At 38.6% G+C, this 24660-nt stretch overlaps 1 protein-coding gene across 1 annotated transcript in view; it reads left to right on the forward strand.

Annotated features, from left to right (window-relative positions):
- NELL2 (neural EGFL like 2) overlaps positions 1 to 24660 on the forward strand; it is a 130812-nt gene that overhangs the window by 22629 nt on the left and 83523 nt on the right. The window contains exons 4-9 of the mRNA XM_044423050.1: positions 1911 to 2084; positions 2208 to 2304; positions 6801 to 6873; positions 7128 to 7210; positions 9407 to 9535; positions 11459 to 11561. Coding sequence (XP_044278985.1) covers positions 1911 to 2084; positions 2208 to 2304; positions 6801 to 6873; positions 7128 to 7210; positions 9407 to 9535; positions 11459 to 11561 — 659 coding nt within the window. The remainder of the gene's footprint in view (positions 1 to 1910; positions 2085 to 2207; positions 2305 to 6800; positions 6874 to 7127; positions 7211 to 9406; positions 9536 to 11458; positions 11562 to 24660) is intronic.

A 24660-nucleotide genomic window follows, 5' to 3' on the forward strand; every position in this document is an offset into this window, starting at 1 on the left:
TTAAATAACAGAATCAATTCATGAAGTTCTAATAGTACTGAACTTCAATTGTTTCAGCAGAACAGTGTTTCCTAACCTTGTTTTCTGAATATAAATTGGAGGAAACTTCATTCTCATATCAGTTCAGTGATTCATGCAGCAACAGAATTGGTAGTTTTGCTACATGTCTGATGAAAAGACATTAGCAGAAGTACTTGCTATCAGTGGAGGCTAATTAAAAGGGGGCAAGGCCAGAGCACTGAATCATGTAGTTGGAATGAGCAGCTTTCTTTTGGATGGGTATGTTCCATTCATAGAAACCCTTTAATATTAATTTCTAACAGACATTAATAGTACTCTCATAGTACAGCAAACTTTGCATAGAGTTTCCAATTCTCATAAGAGATAGGTGATACTATTATCCATCTATAATCCTTATTTCTGAATGTATTTCTTTTTAGAATTCTTAAAGGAGGACTTTTGTTTAACGAAGAGCTTTTGTTTACTTTTACATGCATTATTTATGGCATATATACATGGACTTTAAGAAGACCATCTAAGAATATTTGCTTATTACTTTCTTGTAGCGCTATGTACTGTATGTGTATGTATTACTCCATATCAGGATTGTAGTTAAGTGTTTTAACCCTTTACCACCACACTTTTAAAAAATGTAATCTACAGAGCATTGCAATGTAATCTGCACAGCATTGCAGTGTAATCTACACAGCATTGCAATTTAATCTTCCCTGTCTAATTTGTGTTCATCAGGCAAAACAGTCTCTAAAAAGCACCATCACTCTGCCTGTACTATTGAAGCAGTATTAGCATAAACAGTTTTTGTTGCTATGTGCCATCAAGTCATCTCTGACTATTTTATTTTATTTATTTTATTTATTAAAACATTTCTATGCCGCCCCTTGCCGAAGCCTCGGGGCGGCTCACAACATACAATAAAATGCACAATAAATTAAAACAATAACAATTAAAATTAAAATATATATATTAGAATAAAATAAGCCGCCCTGGCCAAATTAAATTTCCATGGTATTAACATTTAAAATGCTGCTTAAATAAATAAAATAAAAAGGTCTGGCGCCGAAAAGCAAATGGCACCCCTCTGAATGAATGCCCTGCAAAATACCCTGTCCTTGACAGCCCCACTCAGCTCTTGTAAACTCAAGGCTGTGGCTTTCTGTATGGAACAGACCCATCTCATAGATGGCTTTCCTCTTCTTCTGCTCTTCACTTTGTTCTGTCGCATTTTGGTTTTTTACCTATCATTTTAAACAAAGAAAAATGTAGAATTGTGAAAAGCGCTGTGGTCTGTATGATGTCTACCTTCTCTTGTTTTCGAAGTGGTTATTTGAAAACTTTCCTTTTAAGATCTTGAGATGAGAGACAATGATGTGGCATATGTACTTTCAAATCTGTGCTGTTTTGTTTTAATCCCTATCTTCAACTTATGTTCCTTGTCAATGCAACCAAAAAAAAAAAAAATCTTGACCACAGAAGTGTATCAGGTTTGCAAAAATTAAGAGGAATAAACCACAACAAAGTTTCATCATTCCTAATTGTTATTTCAAATATTCTTCCTCGAAAGGAAATGCAGAAAGAAAAGAAAGGTACACAACCAGCATTTCCTTTACAAATCAGACCTATTTATTTCAGGTAGCACAATTTGCATTGTTTGCACCTTTCCTGATACCTAGATTTTTTTGTGTCATTATTATTCTAAACAATACTAAAACCAGCTTTGAGGAAAGAACCTTTCACTAAGCATTGTCAATCTGCACAGGCAGCATTTGCTTACCATGATATGCTAAAAGTTTATATGCTCAACTTTTTGTCAGTTATTTACAAACAGGGATGAATTCTGTGTCCTCATTGTTCACATTGCTTCACGACCTAATGCTCCATTTCTGGTGCAGGTACTTGGAACTAGAGAGCAGCGGCCATAGAAATGAAATTAGATTGCACTATCGTTCAGGAAGCCATCGCTCACATACGGAAGTGTTTCCTTACATTTTGGCAGATGACAAATGGCACAGGCTGTCTTTAGCAATCAGTGCATCGCACTTGATTTTGCATGTAGACTGCAATAAGTAAGTGAAGCCTTGAATGCTGTATCCATAATTTAGATGTGCAATATTCTAGATCATCCGTAAATGTAATTAACATGAATTCTATTTTAAATTGTTTGCTCCTACTTTCTGTTTCAAAACCAGAATTTATGAGAGAGTGGTGGAAAAGCCCTTTATGGATTTACCTGTTGGCACTACATTTTGGCTTGGACAAAGGAATAGTGCCCATGGCTATTTTAAGGTATGTTTTTCTCAAGAAAAAGACAAAAACACTAAAGAAAAAAATAAGTAGAAATGTTATTTTTGCCAAAGTGATGTATTTATTGTAGAATACAAATGAGTTTGGAATATTGTTGATTCTGGTGGCAAGGCTTGTAATACATGTTCTGTCATGGGGCGGATTGTTCAGTTACACTTTCAGGACCCTAAGTGAGGACAAAGAGAATCCCTGGTGTGCCTTAGATATTTTGTATTTTATAGCTCAGAATGCTACTTCAACTGATTGCACATTTTGCTGCTACATTTTGTGCACTTGTAATGCTTTTAAACTTTTATTTTACACTCTGCACGTGCGATAAAACAATAAATTTAATAGTGCCCAACTGGAAGGCATTTTTTGGACCAGGGAAAGTACCTGGGATGTGTAGCAGTATACATACCATGTTGATTCATTTCAACACTTATGAAAGTTATGCATCTGACTAGACATAAGGGAAGATGATATACTACATGGCTATCTAATCCAGAATTTTGGATTTGGCAAGGTGCCCAAGCTAGAATGGAAAGAGATGATGAAAGACAGAAGAAACAGAGCAATTTGGAAACCCATTTAGGAAAAACCCAATATCTGTAAACAGAAATACTTTTCTCCACTGCACAGAGAATTCATATATCAAGGAGTTAATAAATGAGATGGGCTGCCATGGAAAGAAGCTTACAACTTGTAACTTTTGAACTTGCAACTTTCTGTACCAACTTTCTTGTTGTTGGTTATACATTGGTTTGGATGGATAGCATAGTCTTCATGAAATGCCTGTTGTGGTTGTTTGTTTGTTTGTTTGTTTGTTTATTTGATTTCTGCCTCACCTTTCTACCCAAAATGGCATTGGATAGAAATAAGATCTCCTTGATTTAAAGCTGTTTATCTATGATCCTGTTAGGCATCAACGGGTTGACTATGAATGCAAGAAGATATTGAAGAGGGGGTTGGAAGGGGCTGATGGAACCCTTTACGTGGAGACTGTGACCTTGTCATAATAATCCATGACTTTACAAACTATAGAAAGGACTATATTGGCCTCCCCTTGTAAATGGTTTGGACAGCTTCAGCTTTTGCCTGATATGGAAATATAACCCATAAATAAATTCTGAATGTACAGTATGCTGCCTTTTAATAGGTGTAGGGTGATGTGTATGTATGTGTAAAGTGCTGCGTTTATACATAATTCCTGATAAGCTACTAGGCCCAGTTCAATATCTTGCTTCTGGTCATTAAGGCCCTTTGTGGCCTGGGATTTTGGAGAGCACTTCTTGCAACAGGAACCCTGCTTATATATTATTAAGGAAAATAAGTACATTCTGCTTCCAGAGTAAATCTATAGTTAGTAAAATGGATCATTTCCATTTGGTGTACTTGCATCTCTTCTTAGTAGGTCATTTGCTGTAGCAAACACTGCACTGTTCTTCTCTGAGTTAATAAGAACTGGGCATACTCATCAAAATTCACAATAGAATTGTGTATTGCCTGTACACTTACTTATTTCACCCTTTCATTTGATGAATTCAGAACCAGTGTGCTGGTCTCCAATAATGGATAGTAGGCAGTTACAAATAAAAGTGAACTTTCCATTTCTTGGATCATATTCCTGTTTGAAGAATGCTTTCCCCAATGTGTGTCCCTCCATATAGTGAATTTCCAGCTGCTATTAGCCCTAGTCACTATGATGGACAGGAAAAACATGGAGAGGAAGGTTGAATAGGGTGAGTTACTATCTTGTGGAGTGGCTTCATTTAGGTTGGCTTTATTGTTTCTTTCTGTTTCCTTTCATTTGTTTTCAATTTTCTAGCACACTCTAGTGGCCACAGAAAAAAGATAAAAATATTACATTAGAGAAGTTGACCACTTTTTGGAGGTTTAGAGATAGGAAGGCTGAAGACAGAAAATCCTTTTCTTTCTTCATATGTTAAGCTTAAGATAAGACAGTGGAAGATAGAGCTATGAGGGTATATGTAGAGCATAGAGGATATGGAGCTGAACTCAGCTTTCTGAAAGCTGGTAAACAGAGACCGGGAAAAGAAACTGTCATGAAAGTGATTTCCCTTTCTCTGAGCTTGCTATTTCCAGAAACCTCAGAGAAAGTTACTCTGTAGTACTGATTTAACTCCTTGGCATACTTATGAATGTATTTATTTGTTCGCTTGTTTGTTTATGGACAGAAGTATCAAAAGTGTTGCAAATTGTTTCTGTGTTCTTAAAATTGTAAACTGTCTCAAGATTTTCTATGAAAATAATAGAGTATAAAAATAAATAAATGAATAAGTAAAAATATGCATAGAAAATGCCAAGAAATCAAATTGTTGGCCTAGCAGAGGAGATGGAAAGTGTACTTTATTGTGAGATACAGAGGCATGTCAATACCTCATGTCTTTCTAGTATCCATAGGGAAGGTTATTCCCTTCAGTACTGAGTTCGTTCCCGCAGGGACAAATTGCTAGATCAGGCAACATTATATTCACTTCTGTTACCTCCGTGGTAACAAACATAGTTGTATATTTTAAAAATGCCAAACAGAATTGAATGAACTGGCCCTTTTAATTGCACCTGCATATACTTGACTGTCAGTACAACCATTTTTGTCAATTTTAATCCATTTCCTCCTAAATGAAAAATGAAAGTTTATATTTATTGGTTCTTAATGAAACACTGAATTTCACAGATATACCTATAAGCATTTAAAAATGGGAAAGAAGGAGTTAGCATTTGAGAAGGACTTGTAAGTTGCTAAAGCATGCTGGGAGAATGAATAAAAGAGAATCAGTTGACACTTGGACTTGGAGTAAACAGCAAGATTGCACTGATCTCAAACCCAGTGACTGGGTTGCAGCAAAAAAGAAGTATAATGGAAAACTAGCAAAGTCATTCCTGTCCAAAAGGGATTAAGCAAATATTCACAGGCAAGATAAGACTGCAATCCTAGTAAATAGTCAAAAAGTAATGGGATTAACAAAACACACCAGGAAAAGATAGGTAAAAGAAATACATACATTAAAAATAGTCTAACAACTTCCAATTCCAACTAAAATATCTAAATAGAGGATTGAACAATATAGAGCAATATGATTGGTTAAGCATATGTAGGTAGTGTTATTTATTAATCGGTATAACCTCTGTTTTTTTCTTAAGAAGAAACTAATGAACCAAAAATATGAAGATTATGTCTAACATGAAAATCAGCTCACAGTACAACTACAACACACCTTTTCCTATAATGAAACAATGGTTATTCAGGCTTAATGGACAAAGAAAGGATTACAATTCTTCTATAGAACTGGTTTCTTGTCTCTATGCTATCCTTTTTATAGGCTGTATGAGATGTGGAGTCCTCTGCTCTCTTAGGAAATTAAGACATATAAATTTCAGTGATTTATATTTGCTGTCTTGCCACCTAAACTTGTAAATTGGTAACACTTAACTGCAGTTAAGGAATCAGTATCTGTTCAGTATTTTATGTAATGAAAGTATCCTTTGAATTCTAAATGTGTCCAGGCTGGTATTAGTGGAGAGAATTAAAGAGTACACCCAGTCAATGCAAATGCACAGCATAATTTCAGCAAAAGATCTCAAGGAGTTGTAAGGTTGGGACACAGATTACAGATGGATACTGATTCAGAAATTATCTTGGTTGTAACAACTTTAAGAAGAAATGATCCAGCCAGTTTTAGCTACCATTAAAAGAAATAGGTGGCAACGCATATAGGTGAATTAATGCATGCTGAAATTCATCACTTAACAACAATTCAAGTAGAGGGACAACATGACGAAAATAGAGTAAGACTACTCTTCAGTGCCACGATAAAATCTCATGCCTAACTAATGAGGAAAAAGCTTTCATGAATTCCACCCTCCTCAAAACAAGACCCTCTGGGAAACAGCCTCGGAGCATGTGTACAGCATTCATTCCACAGCTTTTTATGCAATTGGTGCAATTTGATATACAAATTGCACTTGGTGATTTGGTGTGCAATACACCATGGAAAGCTGCTTCCTAAATCACATTCAACTGAATGGACAATTCGCTGTGTAGCCCTATAGCTATAGCTATTCTCTTGTTCTATTTAAATGAGTATCTCCAAGCTCAGTGGAACTGCAAATTATTGTAAAATGGCTTTTAAAGGTCACTTGAAACCCTTTCTTGGGTGACTAAATAAAAATAAGAGTGAATGCCCAGCAACCATTTTTTTGCTGCTTAATTACACCTTGACATTTAAGTTAAGTCTCCAAATATAGTTGAATGAGTGTATGTATCAATGTATACATGTATGACTGTTTCCTTTCTTCTGTACTTTACTACTTTATTGATGCTACAGTGCATGAAAGTAAGAGGCAGTGATTTCATACAAACTGCTTTGTGTGGGGAGATATAGCTAGAACAGAAGCTTTTACATGAAAATACTTGCTTTGGAATATTATCCGGACAGGATAAAAATAATATAACCTTTTCCCCTACCTGCACACAGGGTGTAATGCAAGATGTGCAATTACTTGTCATGCCTCAAGGATTTATCTCTCAGTGCCCAGATCTTAATCGCAGTAAGTCTGCTAGTTCTTATACCATAAAATACAATGTGGTGCATTTGTTGAATTTTTGTCTAGTAAGATATCTCTTAAATGTATCGATTATCAACTAAAATGTGGTAAGACTTATAGCACAGTCTAATGTCTTTCAATTCAGATGTTAGTCCTATTATGTTCAGTGAAGCTTACTCTCAGGTAAGTATGGCTGTAATTGCAAGCTTAGCCCAGCTGAAGAATAATTTGACAAATGTGGTGTTTTGCAATTTCAGCATGCCCAACATGTAATGACTTCCATGGACTCGTACAGAAAATTATGGAGCTGCAAGATATTTTAGCCAAAACTTCTGCAAAGGTAACAAGCTTCTCAGAACTTTCTTTTGCAGGGGAATGGGGTGAATAGATGGGTTATGTGTATGTTATAGAGACATAGAAGTACTAATGGGGGGTGTGAATGTACATTACATATATTTTAATTGGCTTTTGTTTAACATTCGCCTAGCTTTTATTTTTTCTTTGAACAGAATGCTAAATCAAAGTTCTTGAGAAAAGAATAGTCTATAAATATTCATGATCAGTAATTTGATGAATTTAAATAGGAAAAAAATGTAGATCATGATCTATACATATTTACTCAGATGTAAACTGCATAGAGTTCAGTGAGTTTTACTCCCAGGTAAGTATGCATAAATTTAGAATATTTATTGAGATTAGTGGTTGGTGATTTTTCTAAGCATGGAACAAGAAAGAGGTGTCAACAAGGATCCAAACCACCCAATATTATTGTATGTCAAAAGTTTTGCCAACTTTGCTGTGTAAAACTGTGTAATGACATTTAGTGTGAACAGCACACATGTCTTTCAAATTAATTTTAGGCACTGGTTTAATAGATGTAGGGATATTGTTGTACTGATTTTGTTTGGAGTTACAGGTTAATAAAATTACAAGGCTGACATGATTCCTTTCTTGTATAACCAGTGCTAGTATTGCTAAGAGAAAAGCGTTGTTCATTGCTGTCAATAGAACAAATTGTCCTTTCATCGTAAAATGTTTTGAAGATGTGAGCTGTGCGATTTGCTTTGTTTTCAAGTATCCTAACGATAGAAGATAACAAAAAATGTTTTCAATCCTTTGTCTTCTTAGATTGTTTGGGCACAATCGAATGCCCTGTGCCCTTGCCGCACGTAAACATCCATCATCAGAGCCCTGTGTGCACTCAGGTGTGGCAGTGATCAGCCACTGCTGGCATGCTCTGGGCCATGTATTCTATCGAGATGGCCATTTCCTAGGGAGGGATGGAGACTGGGGTGCCAACAGGAATTGGCATAAACCACCAGCCACTGGGACTCCAAATAATCCCTCGGATTGTACCCTTAAGCATAGCATAAAGCATGATTAGACATTCTATCACTGTTAGTTATTTAATAATTTAATATTTATTGGTTACCTACAACTACTTAAACATATCATAAAAACGACATCAATATGTTTCATTGTGGAAGTGTCATATCATTCTCTTTGCTTACCTTGACCTTTATTAATTTCAATTGGTCTACACTAGGTCGGCTTACCATTGGATGAAACCCAGTAAAGGTTCAAAATGAATGAGTGCAAACACATCTCTGTCAGATATCCATGCATATGTGGATTTTTTCACTGTTCTAGTGATCATGATTTTTAAAATTGCGTTTCCCTAGAAAGAGCAAACAGTACAATTTATTCATGTAATTTTATCAATAAAATATCCAGAGAACATATGGACATATTTTCCTTGTCCAGTGTAAGGGAATTACAGCACATAATACGTGTTGTTGAAAAAACCAATCATATTTTTCAGAGGAAATCACCCATATTTGAGACCAATTTACTTCCAGATAAGCTTGTATCGAAGATTAATTCTGCAGTCCTACATGTACTTCCCTGAGAATAAGCACCACTGAATACATATGACCTACTTCCAAGCAAGCACAGATTGGATTGCACTGTTAATTACTGATATGAAAGTAAACACTTGTAAGATAAAATACTTGTAGTTTGACCTATCAGTCTGCTATGAACATTAACTTACTTACTTACTTACTTAAAATATCTTATATACCATCTGATTATTATAAAATCTCAAGACATTTTACACAACCAAAGTATCTGAAGTGTGCCTGGAGCTTCCATCTAGAACAGTTCTCCCATTCAGTTCATTGAAGAGAACAGAACTGTACACACAATCCTTATTTGCTTCCATTGGAATGAATGGAGCAGCCCATGAACATGGGGATGTCCTTAGTACCCATTTCTCTGGACAGAGGCATAGCAATATAAACCCACCCAGTGGTTCTCACAACAATTTTGCATACTTCCCCAAAACACCTTGCATGAATTGTTAAGGTGAGATCAATTATATTTCACCCTGGCATGTCTCTTCCTTTCCTGTCTGGATACTCTTTTTTCAGCTTCTTCAGTGGTATGAGCATACAGAGTAGCTCAAACTGTTACTGTAGTTTTAGGCAAACCCTTCTACAGTTAACAAGTCCTTCTCTGTGACATGTATACCTAGCTGTCCCGAGCGGAGCAGAGGATGAATAGACTGGACCAGTGCTATTGCGAAAGAACCTGTACTGTGAAGGGTGCCACCTACAGAGAATTTGATTCGTGGACAGATGGCTGTAAGAACTGCACGTGCATGGTAAGACTGAAAATGAGTATAAGTTCAGAGACATAGTTCCATGGTATGCTTTGTTTAAAAGTATCCATTTTGATATGAAACTTGCACATGTGTGAAGGAAGGCGTTTACTTGCTCCTTATGCCACATTTCTTCTAGAAAAGTCTCTCTTCTTCTTATCGCTTGTATGACTGTTCTACTAAGTATTGGAAGGAGAATATGAAGAAGGCTTATGGGGCAACGTCGGCATGCCTAGTCATATTCTTCTTGAATGCCATCACTCTGGATGAGGTTACAGCTTGCGATGGTCTCAGAGTCAGGATTTGACCAGGTTGAGCAGGTTGGAAGGAGGAGACTGCATTTCTTCAGTGTTCCTCTACATGATGTAAGGAGGAAAGGACTCAGAAGGGTTTAAGGTTGTGAATGACAAAATGAATTGATAACAGAATAAGAGAAAAACATCCATTAATAGAAGGTAGCTTCAGGATTATCTGTAAAGTGCGTGTTAATTTCTAAGTGTGTGTATGTGTGTAAAGGACTTTTAAAAACTAATTTCAGGGGGAAAAACTTCTCTTCCAGTCCTAGACAATTAATGTAGTGGGAGCTAGCAAAAACAAAGGTAAGAAGAAAAAGAGGCAATTGAACTGCAGTAAATTTAGCCATACAAATATAGTTTTGAGTGAAAATTAGTATGCACTATGTTAACCATGATTTGAAATTCTGGGAGTCAGCCCCTGGGAATGCTCTACCCTATGTTACAGAGGCTTCTCAGCTTTGTAAAGTACAAGGCAGCTGTTCAGAGTATCAGAGTAACTGGATTAGGAGGACCAAGATCCTGTAAGCATCAAGCATGGGCATAGTCAGCCATCTGCTGAGAGTCCACATCCCAGCAGGGGGTACCTGGGAGTGATGCTCCTTTTTATCATGGCAGCCTGCAAGTTGACCTGCTTCTTGTTCTGGTCCGGATAGTGGAGACAGTGAGATGGAGGATCAGTTGGTGCCACTGCCTACTTGCTCATTGGCTCTCTGCCTGCCAGTCATGCGCACGGTAGCAATGATCAAAAGGAGGACGGGGAGCAGGAGCAGCTGGTGAGAATGGCCATGAAGTCGTTTCCCTGAGGAAGGGGCCACTGAGGGTCTTTTCCCCAAGAGTCATTAAAAACCTCAGGCTGGCACTAAGAGGAATGGTCCATTGCAGAGTTAGAGTTTCACAGGATCATGATTTTGTTTCTAAGTATAGTAATAGGTGGCTTGCAGAAATCATGGCAGAGTGTGGATTCAGCAGGGGTTTTATACTTATAGTGATACTCTAATTTGAACAAAAGGCAGAATGGAGTAGCAAAATATAAGTTTTAAAGCAATATTGTATTACTGTATTATTATTGTATCTGTAACACCTTTGAAAGTCAACTTAGTTTGGGTCCAGGCTCTAAAACATTAAGTTTCGATAGAGTTCTTTCAACCTGTGCCTCAGTCTGAGAGTTTGCTTCCCCCTTCCCCCGCTTTTGGTCTTTCAGCATCTGGGAAAAGCCTCAGTGGAGAAAATCCAAGGGGAGCAAAACTCACTATTGTGCCAGCTTTGCTTCTCCATTGCTTTCTCCATTGCTCTGTTGCTTCAAGAGCAACAGAGAAAGTAAAGAACAGGCTGCAAAACAGGTCTGGATGGATTGGCCTGGCAAGCCGAAGTTGGCCTTTGAAGGGACAAGGCTGGTTGAAATCTGAATGGGTGACTTGGATGTGCCTTCCAAAAATCAATTTGTTCTCATTTGGTTGGTTTGCTTTGTTTTTAGTATAAAGGTTTTTTCATAATCAAGAAAAGGAAAATGGATCGTGTCTTACTTTGGTATGAGATGTTACATTTTTAAAGAAACCCATGACTTGAAAATAGTTACTTCAATTAGCATATACTCTCAATTATTTTTAAAAGAAGCATTTGTTCTTTCTAGAATGGCACTATCCAGTGTGAAGCACTGATATGCCCACATTTTGACTGTCTTCATAATTCTGCTCCTGCATATGTTGATGGAAAGTGCTGCAAGGAATGCCAACGTAAGTGCACTTTCTGTAGACCTTTTTATCCAGCATAATGATACTTATAAAATGTGTGCTCTGTGCTTCAGATGAGTGTGCATCTGTCTCCAGTTTAGAGGAAATGATCCACCCAAAGGTAAACTTCCAAAGCTGTTTAAGCAGTTGCTTCTGTGTAGTAATTGACACATGTGCTCAACTGCCCATATCAAAATAATTTGGAATTGTGCTTAATTTTGGCTGGATCATCAACATTACTATGTATTGATAAACAAAACAACTGGAGCTTTTTTATATGAAATCACCATGGCAACATGTATGGATTATGGGGAAATATGCCTTCAAAGCACTTGGAATTAAAACTGCCATTGTGGGTAATAAAATTGGGTATTCAGGTGGGAGATCTGTTAGTAATTCCTTCTCCCTAGGTATTTTGTTCATTGATAGAGATTACAGCACTGCTGAACTCAGACATGTGTTCACAACAATAAATACTTTTTGTCATCTGGCTTTTCCATTAAATGCCTTGCTATGGCTAGTAGACATGTGAAGAGATGTATTGAATGCTGACGCTATCTCAAAGGAAGTTGCCCAGAAGCAACTGATAGCACAGAACATTGTTACTTGTCTGGCTATTATGTTTTATGTATTTAAGGATGAAGTCCAGTGCCCTGCCTTCCATATACTTGTAACCCTCTGGACAAAAAGGCTTATGTGCATGTATTGCACAGGGTAAGGTGTCGCAAGGGCAGGTTTTACTGTTCCTATGCATTGTGGCATGCGTTTTCTCTGACTGGTCGTGTCTGGACCTCTAGATTTGGAGAAGAAGGTTGGGGCGCCAACAGGAATTGGCATAAGCCATTGACCCAGCCCCCTCCCATCCTTGTCCCCTGCCCAGCCCCTTCTTTCCAATCTAAGGCCTAGCTGGACTTCAAGGAGGAAGCTGGTGCAGTTCGTTCTGTGGCAGCTGAGAGGAGGGTGGGAAAGGGGCTTGGCTGTTGGAGTCATAAGGCCAAAGAATGTCAGGAGGTTTCCTGACAGTCAACACAAAATAGTTAATGCTGGCATTTATTTAGTAGAAGTTGAATTGTTAACTTATGCTATACATTGTGTAGTATGAATTGCAGTGAAAGAGTTTAGTCTCATTGAGTTCATTGGCTGCGATCTGGTACCCAAATGCACAGGAGTAACCCCACTGAAGTCAGTTGGACTTGTGAATATATATGCATATGATTGTATTCAAGACTTTGCAGGCTCATTTACTTAAACAGACTTGTACTTAGCTTCAGAACTGTTTAGTAAAAATTGACTTACTTTTATAGTTATAAATATACATAACTTTTCTTTAATATTTCCATATGTTAAAAGGTGCACATATTATATATTCATCATTAAGTGTTCTAGAATGCAGTCTATGCCCTACAGATACTCACTGTTTTAAATTACTATGGGCTGTACCTTATTCCTGTTAAGTTCCTGAGGAGCTACCAGGTAGATCATCTGTAATGATGTTCTAGAGGAAAGGGGGAATTTATAGATAAAAGGTCAACAAACAGGCTACTAATCGTTCTTATAACAATTGTGGTACATGAATTTCTGAGCATTTCTGAGATACACTTTCTTGCATACTATTGATAATGTACCTTCTTCATATAATGACCTAATGAATTGACAGTGATTTGTATAAATCAAATATTAAGAAATGTGTTTGTTCAGAATTGTGGCTCAGTGGTTACTCTCATACTATGAGATGAATCTGTGAATTGTTTCTGATCATTATGTATGGATGACCATAAGGCAACTGATGACTGCAAACTACTAGTAAGGTGGTGGTGGAAAAGCAAAGAACATCACACTTAGGCTGAAATTCTATCCATATTTACCAGGGAGTTAGAGCCATACAACAATGTGAGCTTACTTCTGGATAAGTAAGCACATTATTTCATGATAGCTGGATCTTCCCTAGGCTTAAAAGCACTAGAATAGTTCCATTTACTGGATCAGCGAGAATAACTTGCCATCATGTACTGAATGTCTAACTAAATGCAATTGTTTTGATCCTAAGCTTCCAAACTCTCAATAAAACCTGTATCAATGGTAAATCCTTGAGGCTTCAATCCTGTGGAGTTTTAGACAGAAAAAAGCCTATAGTTCCAGCATGCCCTAGCCAACATGGCTGGCTAGGGCATGCTGGGAGTTGCAGGCTTTCTTTTTCTACACCAACATGTCTACACTTACAGAGAATTGTACTATAATAGTTTTAATTCTCTTTCCAAACTACTCTTGTTCTACAATACATAGTTTTCAAAGTAGAATTTCATAACTGTTTTATATGAGGACCTCCATCTCTAGAGGGTTTCTTATTAAGAAAATCCAGTAGCAATCTTGAACACTTGACCTCAACTATTGTTGTTGTTGTTGTTGTTGTTGTTGTTGTTGTTGTTGTTGTTATACTTCCTATTCTTTTAAGCAACTGGACAAGAACATATCAGGGCACTGAATCCGAACTTCTGTATTAGTAGGAGAGCCAGCTTTGAGATTGACCAATTTGGCCAAACAGAATTATGCACCGTGCCATCTAATTCTGCATGTATGTGTGTGCTCCAAACAAAAGTTAAATGACAGAATAATTGGAAAGATGTGAATGAAATTAAATCTTCATTGGCCTAGAATAGAACCTTGCTTCTGGAAGCAACATGTACAAAGCAAACTTATTTAGCTCCATTACTTCCAAAGAAACATTTTAAATAACAGGTTTCAAACCACTAGAGAAATCATAGCATCGTCACAGAATAGTAGAGTTGGAAGGGGCCATCAGGTCCAAACCCCTGCTCGGTACAGGACACCAAGTTATGTCATCCCTCTCAGATCACTGTCCAGTCGCATCTTGAATGCCTCTTGTGTGGGACACAACCCACACTGTTATACTGTTGTACTTCTATAACAGTCAGGAATTTTCCCCTGATATCTAGCTGGAATCTTATTTTAAGGAATAAAACTCTAGGTTACAAAATTGTTGGACATACATAATCCTTCACAAATTGTGCTTGAAAAGTCTTATATGTTATCATTCAAAGTAAAGTACTAAAAGAAGGGCATCTTCTCTTAGACATAGATTTGTGAAGTCTTCAGACCAGGAGAAATAGGAGTAGTTGAAGGATCTTATTTGGGGGTCTAATGACTGGTGCTTTTGTATTATAAAAATGCCATAATTGAAAATATTATTATTACATTACATGGCATATGGCTTGCCATGTATGTCAAAATAATTTAAACATAAGAAAAGAAAGATAAGAAGGCATTAGTTGTACAATGATGTTTATCATACCACAAAGTAAGGTCTGGTATTTTGTGGTGTAAATTACATATGAAAGATGTGATCGGTGTGCGCATTATGACAGCCAGACTTTAAAGATGCTTTGTTGCCAAATTTCATCGCTTCCCACATAAATAGTTTTGAGAATTAGTTTGCAAAACTGTATCCTGTAAAATGGGAGTAAAAGGGGAGTAAAAGGGGAGTGTAAGAATGATGGTTATTAAAAATTGACATAACTGTTATAATTTTATAGCCAGAGCCCCTTCTGTTCTGCACTGGACATAGAAGAAAACACATTGGGTATCATATTGTTTAAGGGCATGCTTAAAGCAGAAAAAGGTCATGTTTGCTTGGGAATGCAGGAAGTTGCAGTAACTTTTGCTGTCTAAATATGCATAGGATTACACCCTAAGACACACTTACACCTCACGTACACCTGTGAGACTTCACTTTGAATTGGGTCCTTTCATGTAATCCCAAAGACTTAAGGGGGCTAAACTGGAACAAATCTAAATGATCTTGCTTAATTATATTTTGCATGAAGTACTTATAACATAGGCATTCAGTTAAAAAAATCTGTGTAGAGATACAAGTAGCCAGTGGAAATCATGGTTTTAAATATTGACAGTATTGGTGAGCTGCCAAGCAATTAGGTTAGTAAAGGAAATGAACATTTTATTCCCTCATCATATAAAATGATGGAGGAGAAGGTAAAGGAATTTATTACTAGTTAAAATGAAATGATTTGCATAGAACAAAAATATATGCATCTATTGAAGGAATTCCTAATTCCATATATCCCTACCAAAGCCCTAAGCTCTTCTATGGATGCCCTATCATTTGAGCTCCCACTAACTGAAATAAAGGGGGAAATAACAAGGAACGGGGTTCTTCAGTTACTTAGCTTCACCTTGGAATGTCCTTCCTAAGGAAGCACAACTGGTACCCACCACATTTTTATTTTGTACCTGTTTTTAGTGATTTGACTATGTTTTTATCACTGTTTGTTTGCATTTGCTGTGTGTATTGTCTCCTGTTCCCATGTTTTTATTGTTTTTATGATGCTGGACTGTTTGTTTTTAAATTTTCTGATTTTATTCCATACGCCATTGTTTTTGTGAGTCACCCAGAGAGGCCTTGGACTATTTGGTGGCACTCAAGTTCCACAAACAAACAAACAAACAAACAAACGTATTTTTGTTGGTTCTTTGAAGAGAAAAGCAGAAAGTGCTATGGATGTGCATGTAAGGCTGTTTTGAGGTTGCTAGATTTTTCATCTCTCTGAATGCCATTCCTGTTTATGGTCTTTTGGGCTCCCATCTGTTGTCACTGTCACTAGTCAGTGGGAGTAACAATCTGTTGAGGTCTGTAGTGAGACATTTTGTTTTGCAGTGCAACAACGCCATTGACATAACTCTTCTGTCTTCCTTGTAATGAAATATTCACTATTCATCAGCTTGCCAATCAAAACTTTAGACACGGTTGTGGTGTTTCGGTCAATACTCAGCAACAAATCATGAAATTTCCAAGAAAACAATAGAGTGGTAGAATTAAGTACTCAAGGAAATGTCCATATGAATTAGAACAATTTATAAGAACAGATTAGATCAGCAGATGGTATGTCTGTCACAAGATCTTTCAAAAATGTGAAGAGCTGGTGAGGTGTAGCGGTGAGAGTGCTGGATTGGCTTCAGGAGATCCAGGTTCTAGTCCCTCTTCAGCCATGGATTTACAGAATTTATTAAAAGCTTTTCCAACCTGTCCACCACTAGCATTTTGGGATGGCTTACATTATTTCACTGGGTAGTCATGGACAATCAGCCTAACCAATCTTAAACAGTGGTTTGGGGGAACAGAGGGAAAGTGGAAAGAGGATTATTGTGGGTCATCTTGGATTCTTTGCAGGAAAAGGTGGGATGGTAAATAAATAAGTCATGCTAAGCCACGTTTCTGCTCTACAAGATAATTAAGCAGCTCTCTTGAGGCACACTTTGAAGACCATAACAGGGAGACATGGAGTATTTTCTCTGTGGATTCTTCTCATCTTCACTGCATATTGTCTGATATCCACAGCTCCTTGTTCAGAGTCATCAGATACCCACACAGGCATGCAGTTTCTCCTTTGCACATCCTACTATTGGTTCATGAATACTCAGTGCTAGTTGTACACTGCTTAATTGCTGTGCAAAGTGCACAAAGATGAGCATGAATCTAATTTTTAGGAAGGTTTACATATTCAGGGAAGAAACTGACACTTTGGGAAATTATGCAAAGGCCAGAAAGAATAACAGTGAGATTCATCTTGGGACATTCCTTCATTGTGGAGATAAAATAGACAAAGGGTTTCAATCCTCTTGTAAGCATAAGTACAAATAGTAACTGCAAAGTGAGCTGCGAAGTGAGTATGGCTTGAATATAGACTGAAAATGAAAAATGAACAGAAGTAACTTATACATTTCTTATATCGACTGAAGCCAGGGTACATGGATTTAAGTTGCTTTGGTACCAGTGAAATTTTCCAGTGTGATATAATTATTCTGTTCAAAGTATTAGTTATAATGTATGTGTCACCATTTCTGTCCTCAGAAAATAATTTGCACCATGATAGGTTGTTAGTGCATGGCAGGGAAATGTTAAATGTAACCCTGGCTATTCACAGCTTGACTCATATGAGAAACATCCTGATCGTACAGGCAATTGGGCTGTTTGCAGCCAGGATATGATATGGAGAAGGCAGGCTCTTTCTTCCCTACCCATGTGCTTCCCTTGTGCATAAACATCCAATGCCTGTGGAGGACTGATTGATCAAAGTTTTTATTATATTTGTGGCCTCCATTTATCAAGTGGTTCACAAGAAACAGATCAATAAGTCAATAAATGAAACTTGCAATAAAATATAAGAATAATTCCATAATAAAACAAGTATATAACTAACCAAAGATGAGATAATCAAAATCTTCTTCTTCTCTTTGGCAACAAAAGCATATCCACACAAATTAATGTACAAACAAACAAAAAAGTCTTGCATGATCTCAGCAATAAAGCTTTGGTTCAGACCGGTTTTCCGTAACTTGGGGGCTGCCCAAGAAGCAAGATCCCCAATAAGATGTCCTGTTTTCTGGCAGCCCACAGACTGTACTCCTAGGAGCCCATTGTCGGACCAGGTTCACACATCAGAGTCAGTGTGGTGTGGCAGTGTGGTGTGGCATGGGACTGGGACTCAGGAGACCTAGGTTCCAGTCTCTACACAGCTGTGCAACCAACTGGGTGACTTTGGGCCAGTCACAGGCTCTCAGCCCAACCTACCTCACAGGGTTGTTGTTGTTGTTGTGCAGATAAGATTGAGAGCAGGAAGAGGAAATGATGTAAGCTGCTTTGAGTTCTTGGAAGAAAAAGGCGGGATGTACATCAAATAAATCAATCAATCAATCAATCAATCACACCAAGCAGTACCACCATGGTTTCCACAGCGCATAGTATTTGTGGATGTGCCTGAATGACAATCAGGCTTACCATGGTAACTCTCTTTCCATCCACCATTTTCTTCCTTCTTGGTCCTCCAGGCAGTATCCCAGGCAGTGCTGTAGGGAGAAATAGGCTTCTTGCTTTGACAATTGTGATTGTGAGCAGAGTTTAGCTCATGGCAGCTGTCAAACAAGCTCTTCTGCTGCCAAAACCAGATTCCTGCCCTGAAGCACAGCAGAGAGGACAAGGAGCTGGTCAGGCACCCTCCAGAGGGGACAGCTCAAGCAGGAGGGGCTGCCAAGTCCACACGCGGGAACAAGTATGGAGGGGATTCTGCCAGGCCTCACTGTGGAAAGGAGCAGCCCTGCTGCACTGATTCCTTCTTGGCCCCAGACTGCTACTGCTGCTGACCAGTTACTTCTTACCTGCTCTGTATGTGAAAGGGGTGGCAGTGTGGAATCTGCTGTGGCATGCAGGCCCAGAGGTGTACCATCACATAGCGTATTCTCACTTCTCCCACACACGTGCTCCTGCTCTAGAGATCTTTAGGACCAGAGGCAGGAAGAGTGGGGATGCTTTTGATAGTGGTGCCAAATGGCAGCTGTCAGTGGTGCTCTCTAGTTAGCCACTTGGCAAGAGCAGCAATCAGCCATTCTTCCCAAGTGACTCCATTGGCCTGGCCTCGGTATCATGCCAAGTTGTGTTTCCTGGTTTCAGTGACATAACAAGCAAAAATGGTATTGAGAAATTATAGAACAGACTGTTGTTTCTCTTTGTGGTTTCTCAAAACCAAATGTACTTTGCGGAAATACCACAAGAAAATTCCGATAGACCGAAAAAGCTAAATAACCACCCTTGCTTATCATGTTGTGTGAACCCTCAGAGTGTCTTGCTGACCATGGTAGGGGCAATGGATGCCCTGAAAATTTAGGGACTGTTACAAGCTTCACCCCTCTGCCAATCTACTGTCATGGCTTTTACCAAATTGAAATTACTCCTTCTAAAACCATTCAATAAATCCTTTGTCAATTTTGTCTCCACAATGAAGCTAAATGGTACCTTGGAATAATACAGATGAATAAGAGATACTCGTACAAGAAAAAGATGGGTTCTTTTATGCCCTCTTTTTAAGTTCCTGGAAGCATTTTTCTGGCCACAGTTGGAAGTAGAATGTTGGGCAAAATGGAGATGAATTATTTGTCCTGGAGCACAAAATGAGTTCCAGATACCAAACTATTAAAATATCTAATTTTCATTTAACTACCAGATTTAACTTAATTTCTCCAAAATTTCAACATTCCTTCAGATTCCTTTCTTATTTAATTTTGTCCTTTGTTTGTCTCACCCACCGAAATTCTCCACAATTTGGAAAAAATCTTGTTTCTACCATTTCTAACTTTCCCCCTTATTGTCTTCCTCAAGCTGTGCAATCATTTTCCAGTTTTCACTCATTTCAAAGGAAAAATCAGCCAGAGATCTCCTTATTTAAGATCTTCAAGCCAGTCACAGCCCTGTTTGTTCTCCCCACTCCAATTTATATTTCAAAAGGTGAGAGAACAAATTGCACAGTTTAGTTTCATCTTTTAAATAAGGAACAAGCACTTAGGTGCACCATCCCACTTTCTTCACTATTCTTATATTCCCACTAGAAAGCAGCATGGGCTTCCATTTAGGAATATTGCTTAATCCTTACTTGGCTATAACCAGAATCAGAAATGGCTCAGCTAGCTGCATCCAGTAATGAGGCTGGACACTGTCATTCTTGTTATCTTGGGCACAGCCTATTACAATATGGTCTGTGTGCAGACGTCTATGAAATGTGTTAGAAGCGTCTGTTAGTTCAAAATCCTTTCCGGAGCATATCTCTAAAAGCCTTTTCGTAAACTGAAGCTGGTTCTAACTTGAAGTTTCAGAATAGCATTAAATGCAGGCATAAATTTAACAGTATGTCAAACATTCATGTTGGTGATTCATACGGTTCCCTGTCCTGGGTGGAAAAAAAGGCAGGCATTAGGGTATTATTTGCCCTGAATAAGGACCTCACATCTGGAACATGTAGGAGTGGATGATACTTCACAGATCTATACAGAAAATTCAGTAGGCTTGGAAATACACTAATAATCAAGGCAGATTCCTAACATTCCTGTTAGTCAGCTGCATGATAGATGACTGATCTCGCTTCTAACACATTTCACGGGCATTTCTACAGTTCCAAGATAACATGAATGCCAGAAGTTAGGTACAGATTGGACATAATTGTGCCCAACATCTTTATTAGATACAATTGGTTAAAGCATTATTCATACTTGCTACTGCCTGGAAGAGAATTCAGAAACACTTCTAAGCTGTAGACAAAAGTGACCTATAAGCAGCCATCCTATTTAGACTTTAAGATCTGTCCAGTGAGATTGACATTCAATTAACATCCCCTCACTTGGTTAATAAAGAGGCTGCAATACTCTACGTACAGACCAGGGATTAAATCTCACTCAACTCAGTAGAACTCTATGTCTGACCAGACAAGCCTAGAATTGCACTGTGAATGAAATGACATAAACACATAATACTAGCACAAAAATCACTTGGGGATTTTGGCTATACCTGTAACTAGTCTTTGGATGTATAAGAAAAGTCAAAGAACCTGAATGCAAGCTTGCATTGCTTTTCCTACTACCTTCTTAGGAAGATGAAACCTCAATACATTCTAGGCTTCATTTGTGCTGCTGCAAAAATGTCAAGTAAAAAATTAATTGCTTGCAAGAATGTTTACTGCAAAGTCTTGCTCAATTTCATAATTCCACCAAAGTCTTAGAAAACCTGCAGAGTTTGAAGAAACTGGTACATTGCCCTTTTATCTCTCCTCGAATGCAGGAAAGTAGTCAGAATGTTCCTAACATACTTGCATTTGAATGGTTCTGGTATCTACAGAACATGATGTTGTAAGTTTGGGAAACTGTATCAGTGTACATTAAAGAAAAGAACAGTTTCTGTTAACTTAGATTTATCCTTTTTGTCTGCCCAAGGAATGAATAATAAAATAGAATGTTTAAGGAAATCTGTATTCATTAAAATAATATAGCCTACATGTTTGAAATTTGCTTTCTTTAAGGAGTTAAAGGATCAAAATATTTGTAATATTTGCCAGGAGAGAATTAAAAATATCATCATACTGAAAATACGCTTCAGGGTTTTTCTTCCCCACTTCTTTATTATGAATGTATGATTTATTTATATCTAGAAGTTTAGCATTTTCCTTTCCTTTTCATTACACCCTCACCAGGGAGTTTGGAGAATACAAAAATCCCTTCAGCAAATTATTACCATCATTTTATTTTCACTGCATACAAAATTTAAGATAGTTTTAGGGAGGCTGTTCTAGCATTCACTCCAAGTGTTCTAGTGTTTTAAACTCACAGGTCAGTATAGGTTGACTTTTATCTGTATATTGGAAATATATTTATTTATTTTATTTATTTAGAAAATTTCTATGCCGCCCCATTCGCCGAAGCCTCAGGGCAGCTCACAAAGATATCAATTAAAATATAATACAATAAAATATAAAACAAATTAACAATATAAAATAAAATAAGCCACCCTGGCCGAAGAATAAAATAAATAAATAGTATTAACAGTTAAAATGACATTTGAATAAAAAGGCCTTCGCCTGGCGTAGAAAAACAAATAATGACGGCACCAGGCGGACCTCTCTGGGGAGCGCATTCCATAGATTGGGTGCCACCACAGAGAAAGCCCTCCTCCGAGTACCTACCCTCCTAATTTCCTTCATGGAGGGTTCCCGGAGAAGGGCCTCTCCCGCTGATTTCAGGGGGCGGGCGGGCATATATGGACGTAAGTGCTCCTTCAGGTAACCAGGACCCAAGCCGCTTAGAGCCTTATAGGTCATCACCAACACCTTGAATTGGGCCCGGACTTCAATAGGAAGCCAGTGAAGCTGACGGAGGACTGGAGTCATGTGAACATAACACCATGTGAACATAACATATACATTCTGGAGGGAGAAAAAACTAGCAAATTTTGTACCATATATACTATATGTTGATGGGTTTTGGGATGTCCTTTCTGGCTAATAGGAAGTAAGTATTATTTAGGACTAATATTACTTATTATTTTAACATTTCTCAATCACCCTTCACCCAGAAAAATGTGCTCCAGTGTAGAGAACAAACAAAATATAAAGATCTTTAAAACTACTTGTAATCTTACCATAAAACTTAGAGAGATAAAACAGCAGTTCATCAAAGAAATGTACACAGGTTAGAATTCCCAGGCATACAAAAGTTTTTAATCTTGCACCTAAAAGAACACAGTGCTGTGGGCAGTTGAATCTCATTCAGGAGGGCATGGCAGGGTAGGAGTGCCAACATGGAAAAGGTACTAATACTTCATGTAGGTACTTGGAGGAGGATCTGATCTGATGGTTTTAATGCAGATTGGTATGGGATGAGCTGCTCCTTAATGTATTTGGATCCTGAGCCATTTAGAGATTCAAAGTTACTACCCACTGTCCCTTGAATTGGACTTAGAAACAAATAGGCAGCTTCTACCGATTCTTTCAGAACTGATAAGATTTGGCTTCACCCGCACATTTAGAATTCTGTCAACTCCAATGCTTTTGGACCATCTTCATGGACAGCCCATGTATATTGAATTCATTATAATAACTCAACCTGGATATTATCAGAGAAATGACCATTGTAGCCAAGCTATTATTCTCTCTCTCTCACCCTTCGTTTCTTTGTACCCAGCCATCCACAGACACCACACTACCATCCTGCCATTTCAACCCTAACCCTTAACAAGCTTTTCTTGATTTCTGCTTAAAATCCCATATAATAAAAATTACTGCATAGTCCTAACCCAGAAACGCTGAACCTGGTTTGAAAATGCCAGTTATGCCTCAATATACCAAAGCAGAAGACTACATTAAAGGTCACAAAAGAATAATGATGAATTATTATATCTTATATCAGAGTTTGATACGTTTATGATTGAGAAGTATCATGTGACACCTACTGAAGTTTCCAGCCAGTATTAGTTAATAATGGATGAAACTGATTATCTTGGATGAAACTGATTATCTTGGATGAAACTGATTATCTGGACCCATTTCAGTCCGGCTTCAGACCCGGGTACGGTACTGAATCGGCCTTGGTCGCCCTGTACAATGACCTGTGCAGGGAGAAGGACAGGGGGAGTGCGTCCCTGTTGGTTCTCCTGGACCTCTCAGTGGCTTTCGATACCATCGACCATGGTATCCTTCTGGATAGGCTTGCGGGATTGGGGGTTGGAGGCACTGCTTTGCAGTGGTTCCACTCCTATCTCAACGGCCAATTCCAGAAGGTGGTGCTGGGGGACTATGGCTCTGCGCCATGGCAGCTATGCCATGGAGTACCAAAGGGGTCCATTTTGTCCCCTTTGCTGTTCAACATCTACATGAAACCGCTGGGAGAGGTCATCAGGAGGTGTGGGCTGTGGAACCATCAGTACACTGATGATACCCAGCTCTACCTCTCGTTTTCCACCAATCCAGGTGAGGCAGTGGCTGTACTGAACTGGTGCCTGGCCGAGGTAATGGGCTGGATGAGAGCCAATAAACTGAAGCTCAATCCAGACAAGACAGAGGTCCTGTTGGTTGGCGGTTCGGGCTTCGGAGAAGGTGATTTGAAGGTTGCACTCCCTCCTAGGGACAAGGTCCGCAGCTTGGGAGTGCTCCTCGATCCGGAGCTTTCACTCGAAGCTCAGGTAACAGCAGCGGCGAGGAGCGCTTTCCTCCAGCTTCGGCTGATTCATCAGCTGCACCCCTACCTGGAGTACAACTGCCTTGCAACAGTGACCCATGTGCTGGTGACTTCCCGTCTTGACTTCTGCAACGCGCTCTACGTGGGGCTACCCTTGAAGATGGTCCAGATACTTCAATTGGTTCAAAATAGAGCTGCCAGGCTGCTGACGGGGACTGGATGTTATGTTCACATGACTCCAGTTCTCCGTCAGCTTCACTGGCTCCCCATTGAAGTCTGGGCCCAATTCAAGGTGTTGGTGATGACCTATAAAGCCCTAAATGGCTTGGGTCCTGGTTACCTGAAGGAGCGCTTACATCCATATATGCCCAGCTGCCCCCTGAGATTGGCGGGAGAGGCCCTTCTCCGGGAGCCCTCCATGAAAGAAATTAGGAGGGTGGTTACTTGGAGGAGGGCTTTCTCAGCGGTGGCGCCTAAGTTATGGAACGCGCTCCCCAGAGAGGCCCGCCTGGCGCCGTCGTTATTTGTTTTTCAGTGCCAGGTGAAGACCTTTTTATTTAAGCAGCATTTTAAATGTTAA

Source organism: Varanus komodoensis, unplaced genomic scaffold (genome assembly GCF_004798865.1).
Source record: "Varanus komodoensis strain SLA01 unplaced genomic scaffold, ASM479886v1 scaffold13_1, whole genome shotgun sequence".
Lineage (NCBI taxonomy): Eukaryota > Metazoa > Chordata > Lepidosauria > Squamata > Varanidae > Varanus > Varanus komodoensis.